The sequence below is a fragment of the Condylostylus longicornis genome, unplaced genomic scaffold (assembly GCF_029603195.1).
Source record: "Condylostylus longicornis isolate FDR11 unplaced genomic scaffold, ASM2960319v2 ptg000076l, whole genome shotgun sequence".
NCBI lineage: Eukaryota > Metazoa > Arthropoda > Insecta > Diptera > Dolichopodidae > Condylostylus > Condylostylus longicornis.
In genome coordinates this window covers 1,192,778-1,214,021 of record NW_026578044.1, presented here as the reverse complement: position 1 = coordinate 1,214,021, position 21,244 = coordinate 1,192,778, and the positions used below count along the sequence as shown (strand labels likewise).

The window sequence follows — 21,244 nt, the reverse complement described above, 5'->3', positions numbered from 1 at the left end:
AGAAAGGATTAATTATAAAAATTGAGATGATTTCGTTCATTTTTCCAAGTATAATTAAAAAAAATGTGAGAATCTTAAAATTATTGAGTATGGTTGTTGATTTTTGTTTTTATCAAAAAGATATGCAAAAACTACTGGTGAAATTAAAAAGAAAACCGAAAAATAAACAGATAACATGAAAAATGGGTGTGAAAATTTTAAAACGAACATGAACATGTCATTGTTATGGAAGACCAGTGCCGGATCTACTATATATGCAGAGTGAGTATTTGTGGTGAGCGCCGTAAAACTGAGGCGCCATTAAAACCTTAAAAATAAAACCTTTTCAGCACTTACTCTTTGAGAATCGTGTAGGGCGCAGAACAAGTCAGAACCGAACCTGTGGAAGACTATAAGTATAAGGGTACTTGTAAAAAAATGTCTAGTCCATATTGCGTTCTTATTTTAATTTCATCTGATTTTTTTTTTTTCATTATTCTTGTTATTCCCATAGGGAACATAGGCCTTCAACACAACCCTTTCAACATTTTCTATTATGTGCCAGTCTCTTTGTTTTTGATCACGTTTTATTGGTTAGCCCCAATTCTTTTTGCGTTCTTCTTCTACTTGTCTCATTTCAGGGTTTGACGTTTTACTGATGTTACTAGGCCTCTTAAAATATAATCAATCCATTTTCATTTCCATCTTCTTATTTGATATTCTAATTAATCTTGTCTCTCCATTACATTATTGCTTCTGGTTCATAATTCCTCGTGGACAGAATATTTTGCATATAATTTTTAGGTATTTATTTAGGAAACCATGTATAATTCTGGACACCAACCATGTTTCGCTTCCATAAAACAACACTAACTTAACACACGCGTTAAATATTTTTATTTTGCGGTTCCATATGCTATGTGGTTTCATTTCCAGGTTGTCCATAATCTACTGAATGCATATTGTCATCAGTTATTGTCGTATACCCACGTATTCGAATTCTAATTCCTCCTCACTCTGTACGCGAACAATTTCATCTGAATTAAGCGGTTGTAATTTTGTTCGCGTTTTAAAGTATAAAAAAAAAAATTTGTTTTTATTTTTTTTAATGTTTATTTAATTTAATTTCGTTAATTACTCTCTCTCTCTCTCTATATATATAATATAGAATATTGAAATCCTTTAGGAATATTAAATTTGTGCAATATTAGTGTCAATCCTTATTTATATACTACACGTTTCTGCATAGTATTATTGAAAGAATTCTCAAAATAACACGTAACATACATGTAATTGAAAGTATAGGTTTTTATTAGAGAAACAAACAAAATTCAATTCTTCCATATATTCTGAGAATAAAATAGAATATTTTTATATAATTTATTATATATAAACAGCGACTAAAAATAATTTTTAATATTTTTATTTCAATAAAACATTATTTATAATTTTAAAATATAAGTAGGTTGCACATAGCTATTTTTATTAAACATTTAAAATTTTATAATTTTTTTATTAAGTTTTCTTTGATTTAAATTTTCGGCAAAAATGTAACATTATAAAATAAATCAATTCAAAAACACTTAAAACTGATATACCCATAAATAAACCGAGTACACCACCAATATTAGCAACAACTTCTGTCATCGAATATAATTCAGAACGTTTTGATGTCCAAAATTGATCTTCTTTAAAGAATAGTGTAACACTTGCACTAAAATAAAAATTTCGAAATAAAATTTTACATTTAATTAAAATTCCTAATTAAATTTTTACAATAAATCCGTTTTTGTCGAATTTCGTTCGTCAACTAATTCTGATTGTGAAACTTCCATTTCATAATAAATTGTATTACAGGCGGCAAGACAATCACATTGATTGTTTATATCGAAACTTTCTTTAATTGCCATTTCTTTCATAGCTTCCCTTAAGCAATTTTTTTGTTCAACATTACAAACGGGCGTATTTTTAGTACCTATATGAAAAGAGAAATATTAAATCTACTATATTTAAGATATATGTGGCAAAATCAAATGATTTGAGGCAGCGGCAATTTAATAACAGCGGGTAGCTTAAAACAAAGCAATTTAATAATAAGATTATTTAATCAAACAGTTTACAACCAAACGAGCACACATGCAACTGTATGATCGCATGAAATTGAGCAGTCAAACAGTTTATAATTTTTTGTAATGTAATCGATTTGAATTGACACAATAGTTTAGATGCTAGACGTGCGCGCAACGATTTTAAAACCAGACAGTAATTGCAAAACTAAAAATTGCATGCTCGCGTGATACTTACGTGGTAAATAAAAACTGACACAATTACACATATTCAATGTATAATTTGCAATACACTCTAATTCACAATTTTTTTGTGTATAAACTTTAAAAAATCTTAAATTTCTTTCATCACTATAATAGCATTGTCGCCTAAAACATATGCAATTTTTTATTAATTTTATACAGTTTAAATTTAAGGTGAAATTTACTTATGTGGTGAATAATTTCTTAAACTTGATGTAGCTGATTTCATATTTGGTTTAATTGCTACCAATGTATTTTGATTAAATGGTATTCTAACAAAATTTCCTTGTGAATTTGGTAATTCATCAGGTGAACTTAACATCATCTAAATCAGAAAATTATTGTTTATAAAATATTTTCAACTTTTGATTTTAAAATACCGTAAATCCTGGTATAACACCACCGCAATAACTATCTAAATCTTTTTTTAAACCAACTAAATCAATTGTTAAACCAACTTCAAAACCTGCTGATAAAACATTTCTGGGATATTTTGTTGCATTCGAATCAATTGATAAGTAACCATCTTCTGGATTCCATGTTATATTTATTGATTCTGCACTATCCAATAAGAAATCATCATGAAGTCTATAATATTCAAAAATTTAATATGCAATGCACCGGAATTTTTAATAAAAATAAATCTTACGTTTCTTTTCTTAAAGTATTTTCATAACTAAGATGATTGAATGTATAACAAATTCCTTTACCAGTTATACTTTTTCTCCAAATATCTATACATTTTAATGGATTCTCTTTCCAATAACATGCTTCAAATATTTCGTCAAATTTTGGATATAAACTTAAAATATTTTCAATTGGTGTATGTATCATTGTTATATTTGGTAATTTATATTTTAAACTGTCATAAAGTGATTCTGAACAAAATGTCCAAAATGTATTTAATAGTTCACCATAGCCTTTATATTCAAGATCTTCTAATGTTTGATTCGATATTTCTTCTTGATCGAATAATTCATCGATAAGTGCCATAAATGAAAAATTACCAATTTCTTTTCTATGTTGATTATTTGGGCATATTGTAACAGCTGGAAATGGTATTGCACTAATTGATGTTGATTTCTCTTCAAATGATATTATGACTGGATGATTATACCATTTTTCAACAACTTGCCACGTTAATTTTGCACACCATATAACCGATACCATAAATATAATAAACCAAAAAATTCTGGAAAATTTTTCAAAAGAGGAAGAGAGGTGAGTTTCATATAAAGATTAAAATAACTTTAGAGTTTCTACCTTTCCATTTTTGGTCTATATGTTTCACCAAAATATCGAACACCATGTATTGTACTCGAATCACAATATTCCTCCAATATAGTATTTTTGGGTTTATCATTATCATTATCAACATTATCATAGTTCTCCTTATCACTGTTATTATATTCTTGTTTTAATTTTCCGGAAGCCATTTTAATTTAATGAGACGTACAAAGTTGTTCAGGAGCAGGAAAAAAAAACAAGAAAATAAAAAACAAAAAACCGAACTATGGTTTTTTAATATCGACAAAGTTAAACTTTCTCCTTTTTTTCAATAAAATTTTCCAAGGTACGAGTACTTTTCACTTGTTTCGGCAATGAAAAAATAGAAAAGGAAAATAGAAAAAAGCACACCTGATTCCCTTTAAATGACGAATACAACTAAACTTTTTAAACTATCGTAATGTAATTTTAGGTAATAAAAAAAAATAACTAGGAAATTAAAAATGGCTCATTAATGAACATTGAAGCGATGATAATAACCCAAAAAACAAGAAGAAACAGAGTGAATGAAAGGAACAAGTGAGAATAATAAAAAAAAAATGTTAGTGTGACTTAATTCTGTAACTGTTAATAGAGAATAATTATAATTAAATTAATTGTTAGACATAAGAAAAATAAAAAAGCAATAAAAGCAACAAAACTAAGAAGGTCTAGAAAATTTTTCGTACGAAGAAAATTGTTGAAAATATTTCTAAAGTTGAATTAACGTTCTTTTCAAATTTCTAACTAACTTATTCCGTTCTGTGCATTTAAGCATTTAGATGGTGAATTTCAGGTGCCCTGTAGTTTCCTTGCTCTAAAATGAGTGATGAATTAGTAACTGGAACACGCACATTATAAAATATATTTGGAATTCGATTCTATGCGCAAATGACATTAAGGTATCGGATATTTTCTTTTTCACCTCGATCAATACAATCTTTTGTGAATCCCATAACGAATCTTAGTACGTCTGCTGTGAGTCGGAAGAAGCCCGAAAAATCTTAACGTTAAGTTAATCACAAATTCACACTCGCATAGCAGATGCTCTGCCGTTCCATTCTCTAACAAGTAGAGGCGACACCCTGCACTCTCTTCTTAACGCTACATACATCATTTTAGAAATATTCTCTCGGAAGCATTTCGACGTGGGTAACCTTTCGCACGAACTCGCTCTGCTATTTACTTCGATTATGAATTATCAATATGAGCGGCAAATTAAATTTTTTGAATTTTACCCTTCCTACAACGTGGACCATAGGCAGAGAAATTTCGATGGTTTCATTCGACAATTTTTGTACTATATATATGGTGCATAGAAAGCTATTAGTAGTTTTGTATCTGTCTCGATAGTTATCTAGTGTTAATGGAATTGTTGTTGACGCTCTCCGAATACCAAAACAAGTTTATTTCATGAGCCACTTCATGGTTCTGTTCCGCTTTTGTAATGTTAAATACCAGATCCTTGAGGAAAGCTGTGTTGTCTGATGGAGCCAAAATCTTGTAGCTTCTGAGGCTCCCTTTAATACATTTATGATCACAGAGGTCGATGGTGTGACAAAAAATTTACAACTACATATAGGAAATAGTATTCTAACAGTTTTGATATCGAAAATTTTTGTTTGTCCTTACTTTCTTTGATTTCTTAATTGTCGTTGAGTTTCATAATTAGGATTTTCTTACACAAACACTTTCATTGTTTTGATTGAATTTTAAGTGTTGATAATCTATTCTGTTGACACAATTATTCCTTCCTATAGCACTTGTACAAATATTTTAAGAACTGAAATAAAAACTGCTTTATCTTGAAATTGTATTTCTTTTTTTTCTGTTTTTTTTTTCAGATATATTCCTTAGATTCTTTAGATTTCCATCTGCTTCTACATCCTTGTTTCGTTTTTTTGGTGTGAGTCTGAAATTTGTATCAAAATGGCATCAAAAGATAATTTTTGTTGTTATGTAAAGAGAGGATTATTGTGTTTATAAAGGATTATGGAAAGAAACTCGGCATAACTTAATGTAGGTATACGCGATGGTTAATAAAAAACAGGTGAAAATTTATCAATTAGTATTTTTAAAGGTTTATTAGAGGATGTAGATAAGTTTTATGTTTTAGATTTTTAACATTTTGCTGATTAAATAACGATTTTGAAAAATATTATAAAAGGCAAGGGTACGGTAGTGAATTGATAAAAAGTGATTGCGTTACTTTGAACGAAGATTAATTTCTTTTTTTTAGGTGGATAATTTGAAATTGTTCTTAAAAATTTATATTTTATGTGCTTAATGTAGAAATTTTTGATTAAAATTGGAATATAGCCGTTTAAATTAGTGAGGCAGATTAAGGTATACGAGACGCCTGGTTGGATCGATTTGGGGAATGTAGAAGCTTTCAGTTGCTAAATTCAATTATGAGTTTCAAATGGGGCAAATATTTGCTAGATTTTTGAATTATAATGATAACAAAGTTATACCATGAGACAATTACGGTGTATGAAAATCAAAAATTTTTCACATTTTCTTAAATGATATTTCTTTTCCTCATTGTAGAGAACCAAGAAGAAGGACGGAATTTTATCAATGAATTTTTGAGTACATTAATTTCTGTAAACAATCTAAGGACATAATTAATGTTAATTTCCTATAATTTAATAAAATCTTTTAACAATGGGTCAGAATATTCATGACCTAATTAAAACATTTTTTAAAAGAAAAAAAAAAATTATTATTAAAGGCATTATAAGCTTCTTATTAAAAAGACTCTACCGAAAACGTAATAATTATTAAGTTCACGTAAAATAATTACTCGTAAATTTTTAATTTTATATTTTAATTTTATGTAAGTAATATTAAATTTAATAAAAAATGGCGGCGACATGGGTAATAATTTTTTTGAAGGAGGAAATTAAATGTTTAAAATTATGACACCTTTGTGCCATTACCATTATTGTCGTCTTTAATGGTCAATCTAGTCAAAATTTTTTACCACTTAATTATTATTTAATATGCTTTCATTAATCTATTTTAATAGCATTGGGAGTGTTTTTTTTACAATTTTTTTTCATTAATTTTTGCTTTCCTTTCTCTTATGGGAATTTATATTACAAAATATTTTAATTTTTTTTTTGAAATTTTCCTAATAAATAATTAAAATTTCTAAAATGTTAACAAAAATAATGGAAATTTGAAAATGGTTTGTGTCTTAATTAATAATTTTGTTAACAATTTGTTGAGTTTGAAATTTGTGTAGGTAGAATGTAATTGGTATGCTGGACTTTATTTACTTAAGTACCCTGACGATTGAAAAGCCCCATCAAGTGCCCAGTGTGTCACCTAATTGTTCCCCGTGGCAATAGTATTATTGAATTGTTTCTAGTCGTAGTTACCCTTCACTTTTTGAAAACGCGGAAGACTCCGCAAGGGCTCTATTCCCATTTTCTCAATCTCTTCCTCATAATCTTACACTACACAAATAGCCGACTGATTCCGCAGAAGGGTTTCATTTCAGTAAAGGATGGATTAGTCTCTACCTCCGCTGACATGTCAACGACCTCATTGCATTTCATGCCAACATGACCCAGAACTCAGTGAAATGTAACCCGCCTGCGTCTTACTAAACTGTTTAGTCTACCGAAATACTGCAGTGGTAGTAGCACTGAACTTTACTGCAGTCAAAATGGGCTCATTGCTTTAACAGCAGTCAGGGTGTCGGACGTGATAGGTGAATTTTTTTCTTGGACATTTTCTATTTAAGTTAAACCGCAGGTGCACGTCGATCGGTATACTACTTTATAGCACGAAGATATCGAATATCCTAGGGTGCCAATCATCCCTACTTGAAGCTTCCAAGTGAAATTTTCTCACAATTTCAAAATTTTTCCTTTTAATTTTCCTTCTACACTTAAATGATCCTTGAATTTTTCAATGTTCTTAAATTTATTATTCAAATGTCAAATGTTTTATTTTTTGTTTATAAATTGTAAAAGCTTAAAAAATAAAATTCATTATAATGTGCAATGTGCTATAACGAAACGAAATATATTTGACATTTTTAATCACCATGACGTGTCAGTTATTTGTCATTTCTCTTTCGCAAAAAGTTGAATTATTTGTTAGTTAAATAAGGAAACATCGTTTGCAAAATACTTGCATGTTTAAATATTTTAAATTTTTCTCCTTTTTTTACATTTTAAATTTAATTTTAATAACCACTCATAACTCATATTTACCTCACCTCATCATTTTCTGTACACATATATCGTGTTTTACTTTAAATGTATATGAGTATGTGTATGTAATTACATAATTGTAAACAATTAATTTATTAAGTGTATAGGTCTTACCTGTCTCTTATGTAAATTATACAAAATGCAACGTGTAACAAAATATTTTCTTATTTCACCACACCACATAATATGTACAGTGTAGTAAACCATACACAACGCTTTTGAATTATGGTGAATCATTATTATTATTTGAGAATTTGTTGCATGCATTAAATTATTAAGTTAAAAAGTTTATGGTAAAAAAAAAGAAGAGAACCAATTCTGGAACATAAACAAATGCTCTTCTTTATATATACGTATACACTGTATATATATAAATAATATAAAAAATTTATTTACAAACTTAATATTTACTGAAAATTAAATGAAATTCTCAAGTGAAATATAACTGTCATTTGTCACATTAAAGTTGTTATAAACGACATAATGAAAACCGAAGGGTAATAATTATTATCATATTGTTATACTTTTTTTGTTAATAATGATAATGATAATATAATGTTGATGGTTGTCTCATTTTTTGGTTTGTTCTTTTAAAGTTATAGTGTAATGAGTGTAAATTTTATAAAGTGTTATAGTATAATTTAGTTATACATACATAGTTTTGTTTCTGTTAATCGACATAGGGTGCGACGGTATTTGAGAAATATTTGATTGACAGGAAATGACCGTTCGACGCTTCTGTTAGAGGAGGAAATCAAAAGTATTATACACAAGAAAATAAGCTTTACATCTGTGGAGAAATAGGACAAGAGAAACGGCTCCCTTGTTAGTAAACAAGAGGTAATACACTGATTGTCTAGGCCACTTTTCCAAAGCAATTTATTTTCGCGTCGTCAGACATCTGTTGGGCTTCCCAGAACTTACTTGATTTTGAAATAGTTAAGATAGGAAAAAAGAGGATTTATTTGGAAAAGCCGATATGGAAATGGAGGTGGGAGCTCCAGTTTGGGAATTTGGGGTAGTTTCCTGGAATGTCCGTATGGGTTGTACGGAATTTCTGAAAGATGTCAAACGGGGGTGCATATTGTTGCCGATAGATCTGTTAGTGGCTGGTTTACGAAAAGTTTTATTAACATCTGCAAGTCACACGCTTTTACTTTTGTGATTTTATTAAAAGTACAAAATTTTGTGAGAATTTTGGCTGCATTAAAATTTTGTGTTAGTGCTAAATCACTCCGTTTCCTTTCTGTAGAACCCTATATCGTCTTAATTATTCTATTTAGGTATTTAAAATAAAAAACAACAATTATTTAAAGGTTTGAGCTATTTTAATTTTTATTTTTTGTCCTTTTTTTGCTAATGGTTTAATTATGAAAGTTATATAGAAATGAAAAGTTTTTTTGTTTTAATTTTTTCTCACCTACAAAATTATAACCTGTTTTTTTTTTTATTATTTTCACTTTTAGCCTACTATTATTAATTTTTATTTTTAATGAAAAAATGAAAATTTTTAGTTCAGTTGTTATTTAGCATTTGTCACAGGATGAGTTTATTAAACTAACAGTAAATTAACAATTTATATATTTTCTCTTTAATTGTGAGTTTTATTCATAAAATATTTGCCGTAGTTAATTTTCAAAAGAATAACAATAACGCTTCAAAAAATAACTAGTTGTGGAATTTTTTGCATTTTGTTTCAATTTTAAAATACAGTCTGTTGCATTTTGTGTAGAGCGTAGATTAATTTGTATTGTAGTTTATTTGTTGCACTTAGAGTGTCAGTAATATAGTGGCGGTATGACAAAACGCTCATTTGAAGTTTTGTTTTTGTTTGTTCTGCTTGCATAATGGTGGCAAGAAAATAAAATGTTGGAAACTTTTGATGCACTAAATTTTGAAATATGTTGAAAAAAATTAAAAATTTTTGTATTTTGTGCTTTCTTTGGTTTTCACTTTTATTGCAGAGCATTTTTAGAACATGAAAGTTTAGAAAAAGAAAAACAAGTGTGAAATTATTGTTATTTCAACAATTTTGTTTTTTAAAATAAAAACTTTTTTTTTGACTAATAATAATTAGAAAGTTGATTGTTTTCATTACTATTTTGTAATAAGAGTTTAAATTTTTAAGTTCTGCTTGCAAGTGGCATATTTATTGTGGTATTAAATCGCTTTTAGGCACTAAGTACCCTACTGCTGGTGTATGTAGTGAAAAAACAGGCTTTGCCCTGAAAAACCTTTTTTTTTGTGCTGTAATCATGGTAAACATTTTCAATTGAAAGGAAAATTTTCTACTTTATAAATAAAAACTTGTGCATTAGGAGCTTAAAGCAAAAAAATTTCTATGAAAAAATGTGCTATATGAAAAATTTGAAAATAAAAATAATTGACAGTGTAGTCATTTAGCAAAAGTTTTTATTGTTTTGCACCACTTATGTGACCTACAACAAAATTTTTTTTTTTATTTCTATAATAACTCTCACATTCTAGTTTTCTGAACAGTTCTAATTGATATTTACTTATTTAAATTTGAAAACCAAAAAAATTAATAAAATGGTTGACAGGTTATAGAAATTTTTTTTGTTCATTTTTTAGTAAAAATTTTGTTTGAGATTTTCCACTAGATAAATAAAATTTTTGAGAATTATGGCAACGTGTATTTGGTAGTAGAAAAAAAGGCAAATTTTGTGTAGAAGGATTAAGCTAGATGAAAATTAACTCAAGAATAAACATAAATTTTTAATTAATATAAACTATTGACTTTGCATTTGTACTGATGCTGATATAAAGCAATTTGATGGGACTCTCTTTACTCGGAAGGGGACAAAGAAACTGTTCTGCTATTGACCCGCTTTGATGCAATGGGAAGACGCTGTGTAAGAAGATATCGATGTTGTGGAGATGGCAGCGGAAGCTGCCATTTTAAGATTGGGGAGAAATGGAATTGGAATAATCGGAGTGAGGGAACTACGTCGTCTTGTTGGGGAGGTTTCGCTCCTATCGATGCCTCGGGACGATATGGTAAGGAGGTACAGCTTCGAGAAAAATTTAGCGTGACTTTTCAGGTCGCCCAGCGGGAACATACGTTATCAGATGGTACGCAGATGTGTCAAAGACCAGTATTGAGACGGGTGCGAGGGTGTTTGGGCCAAGAACCAAGTTCTTCGAACCTATGGGAACTTTTCCGAGTGTGTTTCGGGCTGAGTTGCACGTCATTAAAATGTGCGTGCGGTTCAGCCTGGAAAGGTGGTATCGGGGACAGGAGATAATGATTATGTCGGATAGCTGGGCTGCGATCGGATCGCTGAAACCGGGTCACACTGTGTTGGGTGCCGGGCCATGTGGGCGTGGAAGGAAATGAGGCAGCTGATGCGCTTGCAAGGAAGGCAACAAACACACCTCCTTGGGCCATACATACTATCCGTTTGGAATTAAGGAAGGAATCAGAAAGAAGGCGGTCGGAGCGCTGGAGAAGTCTTCCGGGGCTGCGGCAAGCCAAGGGGCTCCTGGGAGATTATGACCAGAAGCGATTTAAGAAAATTACAGAGATGGTCAAGAACCAGGTGAGAGTCCTCACCTGCATTTTAACGGGTCACTGCAGGCTTAGGGGACACCTCAGTCGGCTGGGCCTGGAAAATGAGGATACTTGCAGATTCTGTGAGGAGTATTGGGAGACCTCGGTGCACCTCCTGGGGTGTGTGATGCTCTTGCTCATAGGAGGGAGGAGGTGCTACGGGGCTTTGCTCTAACGGTGGCGGAGTTACGGTCTTCTGGTCGTCACAAGTTGCTTGAGTTCATCAGGAGGGTGGGTCTCGAGCGTGTGTTGTCGGATGGGGGCGCACAATAGATCCTCATACGTGGTCGCGGTGCACTGTTGCCCCCGTTGTTCAAATCTACAAATCTACAATCTACAAGAGGATATCGATTTGGTGGACCGGAGGAGAGTTTGGGAGCGTTCGTGAGTGATCTGCTGAACTTTGTCATGAACATTGAATGGATTAACCGGAGAAGGGTCTGTGATGGATATCGAGTCTACTGCTGGCTCAGTGTCGGGTGGCAGCGTTGAGGGCACCACTTTTATTATTTACGCATTGTTGATGCCGAAGCCGAACCTTATAATTAATAAGAACTATAAAGAAGGGCACAATTTTCGTTCGCAGTAATATTTTTCTAGGTAGCTAATATTAATTGAATAAAATTTAAGATAGAATTATTTAATTGACAAAATGAATGTTTGAGGGGGGAAATTTTTATTTTAAATTATAGTTCGGGTTGAAATATGACATTGTCTATTAAAATTGGGATCCGGTGAAAAAATTTAACTGCTTTTTAAAAATGCAAAAAAAAAATATTTGTTAAATAATTCTACTTCTAATTGCAGAGTCTCGACGAAATGGCAAAATCTAAAAACCTTAATGGATTAAACGCGGACGGCCCTATAAGTGAAAATGATGATAGTACATCTAACATATCAAATATTTCATCAGCGAACTCTGAGCCACTACCAGAATTTATAGATGTAATACAAAAAGGTAAAACAAAAGAATTTTATAAAGCTATGTTTGCTGAATATTGTGAATGTAGCACAATTCACGGTGTTCGATATATTGGCGAACGGAGGCGATCTTGGATTGAAAGGTAATTTGATGTTAATTTGTACCAAATAAAATTTTTGATAATTAAAAATATTTTTTTACATTTGCCCTTCTGATAAGAGTATTTTGGCTTATTATATTCGGTATATCAATTTATATTTGTGTTACTCTTATACAAAATATTTGGAAAAAATGGCATAGTACACCGGTTATTGTTAGTTTTGCTGATAAATCAACACCAATTTGGCAAATTCCAATGCCAACAATAACAATTTGTCCTGATAATAAATCGAATTCAAGTTTATTTCGTTTTGAGAACTATGAAGCACAAATTCGAGAAAATATTTCCAATTATGATACATGGAATAGACAGGAGTAAGTTCGGACTTCTAATTTAGTGATTTATATTATGTGCTCTTAAAATATGGTGTTGTGCATTTTGTTTTAGAAAACGCTTCATGGATATTAATTTACAAGTATGTGATTACACCGATAAAGATTTTTTCAATTTCACGGATAAAGTTTATAAAGGAAATTTTCTTAAAGAGCTAAAAAAATTATATCCGAAACCAGATTTTTTATTTCCAATAACAAGATTTGATGATGTTATGGCTTTTAATGATTATAAACAATTTTTTGATATTGTTGTGACTGAATTCGGAGTCTGTTACAGTTTTAATATGCTCCCTTTAGAAAATATTTATAAGAAAAGAACGTACGTATAATTAGAGCCAGATTTAATTTAAAAATTCTGTTATATTAATTTGCTATTCCATTAAAGTGTCACTGATGAATTGATTAATTTTGCACATGATGGTGATCAAGATCCTGAAACCGTATTACGTTATGATCGTTCAACAACATGGACACTTGAAACTGGTTTTTCTGAAGATGGAAATCAATTATTTCCATATCGCATGTATAATTCAGTTATGGAAAATGGTTTATTAATATTGATATATGGACGTAAAAGTGATATTGATCCAATTTGTGGGGAAGGTGATGAAGGTTTTAAGGTATAGAAACTATATTAATTGTTAATGAAATAAATAACGTAGATTTTTTTTAGTTTGCAGTTTCAACACCAGGTGATATACCACAACTTTCGAAACAATATTCAAGTGTACCATTCAGTTATGAAGTTCTAGTTGATATAACACCAGAATTAATAACAACTGATGAAACAGCTGTTGATTATTCACCTAAAATGTAATATTTTTATTTTAAAACAAAAGTTTGTAAATGACACTGGTAGGGAGTCTCTGTTACTTGTACTAGTCAGTTGTTTTCTGTTCTAACTTGGAATTAAGCTAATTAAGTTTACGATAGTCTTAGACTTAGCCAGGGTTTATTATTTGTTTTCTTTTAAATTAGGTATACAAATTACTTTAATTTTGCTTGATAAAAATCGGAAATCATCTAGTTTTCTTCAAACAAAATTTAATATCTGCTTTATTTGTCAAAAAATTCCTTTTCATAAAAATTTTTTTTTAAATAACTTATATTGCAGCCGCCAGTGTTTTTATGAGAATGAAAGGCGTTTAGCATATTTTCAGTCATATAGTCAAGCAAATTGTGAATTCGAATGTCTTACAAATTATACGCTAGCTAAATGTAAATGTGTAAGGTTTAATATGCCGAGTGAGTTCTAAATTTCTAGAGTATCCAAAAAGTTTACAATTGAAAGCTGAACTAATTTTAATACTTTTACTTTTTTTAGGAGCAAAAAATACTCATACATGTGGTGCAGCAAAAATATCATGTTATCAAGAAGCAAAACGTGAATTAATGGAAAAAGATTTTCAACAGAGTACACAAAATAATACAAAAAATAAAGTAAAAGTTCCAGATTGTGATTGTTTACCATCCTGTACAACATTATCATATAGTTATGGAATAACTCAAGCCCCATTACAAGAAGATATCGACGAAGAAGACGAGTATTCTAAATTATCTACTATAATATTTGAAAATTATATATATTAAACATTTTACTATGATTTCTTTTTTAGATACAGAACAACAAAATTTCTAATATATTTCAAAGATAATCGATTTTGGAGTCAAGAACGTGCTAAATTATATGGTGTTATCGATTTTACAGCAAATGCTGGTGGTTTATTAGGATTATTTATGGGAATATCAATATTAAGTTTTGTTGAATTATTTTATTTTATATCGGTACGTTTAATTGGTAATATAAAATTACGTTATTGTTCGGGTGTAAGACGTAATATTGAACAACAAGTACATGAAATTCAAAGGAGATTCAGTAATGTTAGTGAAACATTTCGAAATGAATATAATTTTTGAGAGCAAAAACAAAAAATTTGTTATATAAAATGAAAATGAATTGAAGAATTTTTTTTGTAATTATCAATGTTAAAAGATTTTACCATGCGAATAAATTGAGGCATAAGAAAATGCTTTAAGTTACCAACAAATCTTCTGCAAAACTGAATTATTCAGCATTATTAGAGTCTCTATTTCTTTATTGAATTATCTTATGCAATTTCTATGAACATCGCACTGACGAATACATTTCCCTATATATTTTAAATTTTTAAAACTTATGACCGCAATCCTTGCTTTCTAAAAACGACAAAAAAGCAAAAAAAATGTAGGATTATTTCAAACTTTTTTAATTAAAAATTAAAAAGCAAAATAAAAAAAGGGGAAAAATGAAATCGCAGAATCGAAATTTGTCCGACGAAAAAATTAAAACAAAAAAAGGAAAAATTAATAGACAGGAAACACGTGACCGTTGATCCTGGTCACCACAATAGAATCATCATTTAAGTGGTTTTCATTACATTTTTTTCTTTTCAAATAAAAGTTTGGAACTTTAAAAAAATCTTCCCGTAAATCTAAAGTTTTAACAAATATTTTTGTACGAAGAAAAGATTAGAAAAAAAGAATTTAAAATTTTTTTGGCAAAATTTCTCTATTTCATTGCAAAAGCCGGAGAGAGAGATAAACAAATAATTAGTTATTTACCCGTAATATTATTTTTTAATGAACAAGTTTTGATTAAAATCGTATATTAAAATAAAATGTTGTGAGTTGCGGTTTTTGGACCTCATTAAAATGTTGTGCAGATACTAATGCAAAATTTCTGAGATTTGTTTTTAATAAATTGCAGGATCTCGGCTGTGTTCAATGGTTTCTCTTTAAAATACAAGTCAAACCGCTCAATATTGTGTTTCGAGTTAGTTTCTTAAAGAAATAGAAAAGAATCCCTACTCTCTTAAGAGGTTGTTTTTTTAGGGAACGCCGAAAAGTCTTCGCTCTGCAGTGAATAAACATTTCAAATATCAAAGTTTTATTTTAACGATAATACGATAATACATACTATATTAAAGAGAGCAAGATATTATTCTGAAGTTTTATAAAGAAAGCACAAACATGGCACAATACTAGCGCAATACTAGCGCAAATGGCACAATACTATTACTGATCAGTGGCGCTCATTGAATGCTGGCACAACAGCTAAATTCTTTTCTAGTTACATGGAACTTTAATGCCTCTTCTCATATTGATTTTTTTAAAAAACCGTGTATTGTATTCAAAATTAATGCAGCTTCTTATTTGATTTAGAATAATAATCCATAATTCACCTGGGCTAATTGTATTTGATTGGCAATATGTATTCCTCAAAAATATGAATACATATATTTTAATTATGATATAATATCAAGAAAAATTTTGCAATTTCTATTTTTTGTGTTTAAATTTATTTTAGTAAAAATTTTACGTTAAAGTCACCATCTCCTTACGTTCATACATTCAACTTATAATAATTACGATAAATGATTTTACCCTCATTATATTATTGCTCTTTTTTTCTCTCTTTGTTTTTATTTTCATAATTAAAATTAAAATGAAAAGAAAATGTTTGCTTTTGAAATTGACTAATTTGTTAACATTTATATTTTACTCAAACATACAAACACTTATAAAAGCATATGTACATAGTATGCACAATATAATTATATTATTCTTGTACTTTTGGTGTATGTACACACAAAGTGTTATACATTGCAGGGAAAAAGGAACAAAATAACAAAAAAATCTTATTGGTACTCTTCTTTTTACTTCCACAAAAATTTAAGATAAAACATTTAGATAAAAAAAAATTTCCTTAAATTGAAGATGTAAACTCAATTGCTTTTGCTTCTTTTAGCTTCTATTAAATTTAAAACCGACAGAAGAGAGGAAAGAAACAATTTTTTTTGTGTTTTTTTTTTGTAAAAAAAAAATTTGCAAAAAGATGCAAACATTACGGTACAAAGAAGAAAGAAGGTATATAGAGTAGAGGGGCGAAGAGAAAAATATATAGAAAAAGAATAGATAAACCATAAACATTTATATAATATTTTCAAGGACTTAAAAGTACTCTTAAGATATTTTGAATACAAGTCCTTATAAATATAGTATTCAGTTGTTTAGAATGAATTCAACATAAGAATTTTATAGAAAAAATGATGATTTGTTTTCAGAGATTTCAATAATAGACTATAATGAAGTATAGCTAAAGCTGTTATTCTGCTTATAATATCGGTTTTTTTGGAGAAATCTGACGTGTTAGCATTTACCTGTATTTGCAGTTGTATTTTTCATTTGCTCAATAATGTACTTAAAAATTAGCTGGAGCCCAAGCATGTGCCGTTACATACAGAACACATAAAAATAATTCTGGCACCCAAATATACCTATATTTGAAACACTATTTTTTACTTGCTCAGTTACATACTTAAAAATCAACTGGCACCTTAGCATGCACCGGTAAAAAAGACCTGACGCCCGATTATGTACCCTCATTTCCATGAGTGTTTCATATTTAATTAAGCTTGTGACCCAAGCATGTTGCAACAATATTTCCATACAAAAGTTTATTTTTTTTTTTTTTAAATAATATTTTTTTAAGACTGGCAGCAAGATTTGCCTAGCTCAAAGTCTACTGTATCAACTATATTACAAATTTTATTCTAACTACTTATTTTGAGGCTGTATGCTTTACTAATATTTCCATGGTTATAGTAAAAATAAACCCTTTTGGTTTTTTCTTTTTTCTGTCTTGGTAAAAGAAAAAATCTTGTGTTTGTGGTTTTATACAAAATTTTGTATTTTTTTTTTTATTAAAAGAAATTTTTCTATATTGAGGTTTTGTATATGAGAAGAACGGTTTGTTAAGTACTTAAAGTATAACTTGGTATATAATATGGTAAAAGACAGCAAAAGCAGAAGAAAAAGAGAAAAATAAATAAATTGCAATTCATGCAACAATTTCAACATAACAATCACTATTATATTTATGATTCATCATTGTTTGGTTTGAAAGATTATAATAGTCTAGGTTTGGTTTTTTTAATTTTAAGGTTATCCAATAATAAAGTTGGGTTTCTTTTTTTTATTTTGAGGCATTCACTTCTTTATATACAAGTTAAATGAAGAATAGATTTCAGAGTATTTTCTATACTTTTTCTCTCTCTACACTCAAATGAATTTCTTGTATTATCTACTTTACACACGTACATACATCAAATTAATTAATTGAAGCTTATATAAGATTTATTTTACGATAGAAAAAACATTATCATTTTTTTTTTTAAAGAACACTTGATTATGCATTTATGCATTTATTGTTAATGCATACTGCACTTTTATGTTGTATTTAATTAAGAAAAACAAAAAAACATATTACACTTGGATTAAGTCATTAATGTTTTTTTTTATTTTTTAATAAATTAGTGACGCATTTTGCTTACTGCATTCCAGGAAATTGGAAAAAAAAAGATACAAGTTAAAGAATTTATTAAATTTTACGAAATGTTTCAATAAATTTTTCTGATTTTTTGAAAAGTTATAAAAGATTCGAATTGGAAGAGAAGCAAATATTTATGAATGAAAAGATTTGAGTACTTGATTTATTCAGAGTAGCCTCGAAATTCCTGGAAAGGCGTTCGATAATTGGATTCTACGCTCATTTGTATTCATTTAAAAATTTTGAATTTCCTCCTAGTATCGATATTTTGGCATTCGGAACTATAAAAGTACTGAGTGATTCAACGATTCAGTAATGAGTTAAAAAATACGTCGGATTCGAAAAAAAGCACTTTCTAAAAGAGAGGATCACCACCCGGCCAACCTCAAAATTAACATTCGACAATTGCCTATATAATGCAAATGCCAAAGCACATCTATCGGAACCAATCAGCCTTCTTGTTAAATATCAAAAGTCGTATCAAAAATTCCGCCGAAAGGTCCTCCATACCATCGTAAAAGAAGGTCCCCAGGTTGCGTTTCTTCTTTGTTATCAGAGACGGACAAGCACAAAGGACATGCTCCACGTCCTACACCTCCGTAATGCCCTCATATCCCGGACAGACATTCGTTGTAGTGTCTAGTAGCCTCTTGGCCATTTTCCGACAAGAGACAACGCTCCGTTACCATCCTTACCGGTATGCTGAGATCAACCCTACCGGTATGCTGAGAGCAAAGCAATAATTACACTTATAATTATTTAAATATTAAAATAAAATTAATGTTAAAAAATTTTTTTAATTCCGGAAAGCTATTTGAAACAGTTTCTATTAAACGGAATTTTCACTTAAATTAAAATTGTAATTCACTAAAACAATACTGCTATAAAAGTGTTATAATATAATTAAATTATTTTCCATTAAATTTGATTGTCAAATCAGAAATTATTTCTAATGAATCGCCTTATAGTAAACACAAACTAAAATAATTTTTATTTTTGAATTGATAATGATAATAATGATTACGAGTATAATAATTAGAAGTAATAATAATTATTGGTATCCTCTATAATAATTACAATTTTCACGTAATTTCTATTTTATGAAGTATAATTTAAGCGACTAGTCGTTTTCTATTGTCTATATTGCAAATGGTCCGGGAATGTAAAGAAATGTAAGGAGATTATTAAATGAACGTTTCATTTAAACAGGGACGAGTTCGATATTTAAGTGACTACGAATACTTTAGAAGAAATAAGGTTAAAAGTGACATTTTTTTGGTTGCATCGGTAAAGGTAAGAATTTCTTGATGGGACAGTATTTACTGGAAAAAATGGCGAGGAGGCTTAACATTTTCTCATCAGGTGTTATCTGAGACCTCATGGTGGTGGGGAACAAGCAACACATGCTCTGCATCTGCCCGATTTGATGCGAAGGAGAACATGCTTTTTGGGAGGATATCGGTTTGATGGATTGGAGGACCTCTCGAGGGAGCCTGTGGGTGATTTGCTGAATTTTGTCAAGTGACTTGAATAAATTTATCGGGAAGGTCATGTTGTGCAGGGATGCCGATGGGGCTTCTATTGCCACAGTGATAGGTGGCTACCTAACTAACGTGCTACTACGGTAACAGTGAATGCTAATTAACAAACGATAAAAGTGATATGATGGTCGAAATTAAAAAGAAGTTCGGCAGAAATTAAAATATATATATTTTTGATTGCTTCTTATATTTTGTGGAATGACATGTCCCAATATAGAACTTAATTATTTTGATACTCGTATTTTGACAAATAATTAAATCGGACATCGTCGCAGTTTGAGAAATTTTTAAATAGGACGATAAATTTTTAAATAGGAAACCAACATTAATATACATAGCTTTAACCTATTGCAATAGTTTTGTATTGTAATAGATTGAATCGGGTATTTTAGCGCCTCAAAATTTTTTGCATGTTAAAATTTTTCAAAGTTTGAATATCTCAAAAATTTAAAATTTATTTTTTGGTTCCCATTTGCCTTAGAATTGCTTATGGTATCTATATATAAATAAATATATATTTTATGAACAATTTTTAATTTAACGTCATTAACGTTAATGAATAAGAATTTTAGTTATATTTGAATTATATAAGTAGCTATTCTATGTATATGTGTTTAATATTAAATATTTCACCTTGGCCGTCGGCCGAAATTACAAAATTCTCTTTTAGTTTCGCTACATCACAACAGATATAGAAAAATTCTATTATTAATAGCTAAGTATATATCAAGTAATTTGATGCTGTAACAGGCTCTCTAACACTATTATATTATGGAAATATTTTGTATCATTCACAATTAATCACTTCAAATTAAACTTTTATATTCATATTGACAACATGAATTTTGTATACTCGTATACAGTTATGAGATAGAGGATATCTAGCATTGAATATTAAAATATTGAATTTTTGTTTTGTTGGAACATGTACCAGGAATAGAAAATTTTCGATTTAAGGCACAAAAAAAACAGAAAAAGAAAGAGAAAAACTAGGATTTACGTGACAAATTAATAGTCACGTAAATATTTTTGAAATGTACGGTATATACTCTGTGATGCTTTTTAATTATATGAACTGCTATACTACTTTTATATCAATTTTTTGTTTATATGTATACATGTATTTCAACTATATAAGGGTATAGACGGTATTGTAAGGATTTAAAATATAGATTTTTGTTTTTAAAGGGAATCTGGAGGAGAAAAAGGTAGGGGAATTTTTCAATTTATCTTTTTAGTTTTTTTTTTTTTGAATAGAAGTTGTTGTTATAATAATTATAAAAGTTGTTATTATAATTAGAAAGTAATTTTAAATACTACGTTTTTGGAAATTTTTTATGGGTGGTAGAGGGTGTTCTTTTAAAAATTCCAATTATGTGCATTGAAAAAATGAAATATTTAAATTGACAATATCGTTAATTTTTGATTTAACAGTAAGATAGTTGAAATTAAAGGCATTCAATATATACAGTTATATTATAGGAATGTTATTATTAAATTATCAAAAAGTTGAAAATAAAAATTAGGTTTCTATTCTATTGAATTATTTGAAAAAAATTTGGAA

At 29.3% G+C, this 21,244-nt stretch overlaps 2 protein-coding genes across 3 annotated transcripts; one reads left to right on the top strand and one right to left on the bottom strand.

Moving 5' to 3' along the window:
- Positions 1-1,476: 1,476 nt before the first annotated feature.
- On the bottom strand, positions 1,477-3,724 carry LOC129612706 (pickpocket protein 28-like). The gene is made up of 7 exons (XM_055526462.1): positions 3,552-3,724; positions 2,938-3,480; positions 2,669-2,876; positions 2,474-2,613; positions 2,284-2,414; positions 1,756-1,954; positions 1,477-1,693 (listed from the first exon to the last, which is right to left on the bottom strand). The coding sequence occupies exons 1-7, from the start codon at positions 3,722-3,724 to the stop codon at positions 1,495-1,497; spliced, it is 1,593 nt and encodes a 530-aa protein (XP_055382437.1). The 3' UTR covers positions 1,477-1,494.
- A 4,814-nt stretch (positions 3,725-8,538) lies between these two features.
- On the top strand, positions 8,539-14,785 carry LOC129612736 (pickpocket protein 28-like). 2 transcript variants are annotated; one of them, XM_055526494.1, is made up of 9 exons: positions 8,539-8,623; positions 12,162-12,418; positions 12,496-12,750; positions 12,824-13,090; positions 13,157-13,391; positions 13,445-13,584; positions 13,886-14,016; positions 14,096-14,315; positions 14,388-14,785. In XM_055526494.1, the coding sequence occupies exons 2-9, from the start codon at positions 12,174-12,176 to the stop codon at positions 14,686-14,688; spliced, it is 1,794 nt and encodes a 597-aa protein (XP_055382469.1). In that variant the 5' UTR covers positions 8,539-8,623; positions 12,162-12,173; the 3' UTR covers positions 14,689-14,785. The 2 variants fall into 2 exon arrangements, with proteins under 2 accessions (XP_055382469.1, XP_055382468.1); XM_055526493.1 differs by lacking the exon at positions 8,539-8,623 and adding an exon at positions 9,315-9,380.
- Positions 14,786-21,244: the final 6,459 nt, after the last annotated feature.